The 2,353-nt window shown below is 38.5% G+C and overlaps 1 protein-coding gene across 1 annotated transcript in view; it reads right to left on the reverse strand.

Annotated features, from left to right (window-relative positions):
- The window catches only part of LOC123255754 (maestro heat-like repeat family member 5), a 113,071-nt gene that overhangs the window by 42,076 nt on the left and 68,642 nt on the right, over nt 1-2,353 (reverse strand). Inside the window, exon 21 of the mRNA XM_044684495.1 lies at nt 226-363. Within this exon, the coding sequence (XP_044540430.1) occupies nt 226-363 (138 nt within the window). The remainder of the gene's footprint in view (nt 1-225; nt 364-2,353) is intronic.

Genomic DNA, 2,353 nt, shown 5'->3' on the forward strand with positions numbered 1-2,353 from the left:
GGAAATTAATTTTTAAAAATTTTAATAGCAATTAATAGGAAAGATAAATGTACCTGTGGCCATCACCTCCTACCTGGATCGTTGCAGCACCCACCAGGGGGCGGTGGTGCCCACTTTGGGAATCACTGATCTAGCCCAAACCTTGAATTCTACCTTGTTAAATTGAATAATCCAATTCCCCTCTCCTCTCCCCTGCCCCACTTGTATAATTTTTCAATCCAGTACCTGGCAATGAGAGTCACCCCCTGATGGTAGGTATTGAAGTTGGAGAAGAGATCCCAGGCTCCTTGTAGCTCTAAATGCGCAAAATCCTTCCAGTGGCCACTGGTGTACAGAAGACTTTTCACGGAATCCAGAGAAGTGCTGTGGCCAAGAGAAACTCAAGTCAGTTAAGGAATTATAGGATTTTGGAGTTTGAATGGGTCTTAAGAGTCACCAAGGATATCATTTAGTATGACTCTCATCTTAAATGGGGCCCATAGACATAGACTTATTACATTTCCAGTCAGTCAGTCAACAAACATTAAGTCAAAAACTGGTCTTGTGACTATTATTCTCAAGGAACTCACAGACTAATGGTGAAGACAATATTCAAACAACTCTGTACACTGTAAGTCAGAGATAATCAATAGAGGGAAGATACTAACAATAAGGGGGATTGAGAAAAGCTTCCTGTAGAAGGTGGGATTTTAGCTAGAACCTGAAGAAAACTAAGGAGACCAGGAGGTAGAGATGAGGAATGAGAGAATTTGAGGCATGGAAGATATTCAGAGAAAATGCTTGGAGTCTGGAGATGCAGTATCTTGTACAAGGAGGGCACTCTCACTGGATAGAGGAGTAAGATGCCTGGAAAGCTGAGTGGGAGAAGGTTATGAAGAGCTTTGAGCCATCACATGGATTATATATTTGTTCCTAGTCATGATAGGGAGCCATTGGAGTTCATTGAGTGGAGGGGGATGGTCAGATGTATACTTTAGGCAGATCATTTTGATAGCAGTGCAGAAGGTGGGCTGGAGAGACCTGTGGCATGGAGACCCATCAGCAGGCTGTTTGAGATGATGAGGGCTTGTATCAAGGTGATGGCAGTATCAAAGGAGAGAAGAGAAGGTAAAATTGACAGTTTTGGGGAACAGATTAGATAAGGGGGAAATGAGAGAGTGAGGAGTTATTTCCACTCATCAAACAGTGACTCCTTGTGGATGAGAATCAAGGGCAGAATAAAAGCCCTCCCTCCTCCATTTCTGCCTTCATCAAATTTTAAAAGATGAAATTAAAATTAGAGTAAGTTGAAGAATGATTAATTACTCTATCTTTGGCAGATAAAGAAATATAATAAGTTATTTTGGTAATTAAATTTCTCATCACTATTACATCACATTTCTGTTTCAGGATTGTGATATTTCCTGAATATCTCATCTATTTCTTCTTTCTGCCTTGGTGACCTATAATGTACTCTTAATGATATCACTCCTGTTTCTTTCTCTAATGTTTGATCCCAAATGTTTCTTTGCACAAGTGCCTAGATAAAATGTAGCCATATTTTAGGGCTAGGTCTCATTCCTTCAAATCTCAATAATACCTGAGGCCAAATTCCTTTAGAATGTCTGGTTCAATTTTTCTTCTTACTCAAAAACTTCATGCATTTGGTATGGACATCTAAGGTCATGGGTTTAATTCCTGGGTCCTTTCTTGGCTTTTGCCTTGTACAAATTTCTAGGCATCTCTACCAGTATTCTTCTTCCAACATTGTAGCTACTCTCAATGATACCTACCCACTTGCTGGAGACACACATAGGACATTTTTTTCCCTTCCAACATATAATTTTTAGTTTAAAGGTCTTTGATTAATTTGTAAGGCAATTTAATTTTTGTCAGCCCTTAAAAGGTACACTCCATCACGCTAGATGAGAAGCCAGTCATTCAAACCATAGTTTAGAAATCCCAAACCCAAATCATTTTCAGAATTGTCTTCTTAACCCACTGGTCACTTCCAAAATATGTACTTCTTTTCTGAAGTTCTTGGCTTTTGATCAGAAACACCGATAAAAATATTACCTAAGTTCTTCAGTCTTTTTAAAATTGACTTCATAATCCTTAGTAATGTTTTCATGATTTTTTCCAGATATTAAGAAAATTTCCCCCAAATAAAAGGTGAAACCTGCCTTTGTGTAATTTCTCAGTATTCCTCTGGGTTCAAGGAGAACAGCAGTATTACTTCATCTGGAGGACAGACATTCAAAAATACTTGATGACAAGGATCATATATTTTCTGAACATATGTATCTTCAGGTTCAATATCCCCAGAGTTACTTCAAACTGAGTTTTTAGGCACTTCCTAGTGATGATTTCCTTT

The sequence above is a fragment of the Gracilinanus agilis genome, chromosome 1, assembly GCF_016433145.1.
Source record: "Gracilinanus agilis isolate LMUSP501 chromosome 1, AgileGrace, whole genome shotgun sequence".
In the NCBI taxonomy this organism is placed as follows: domain Eukaryota; kingdom Metazoa; phylum Chordata; class Mammalia; order Didelphimorphia; family Didelphidae; genus Gracilinanus; species Gracilinanus agilis.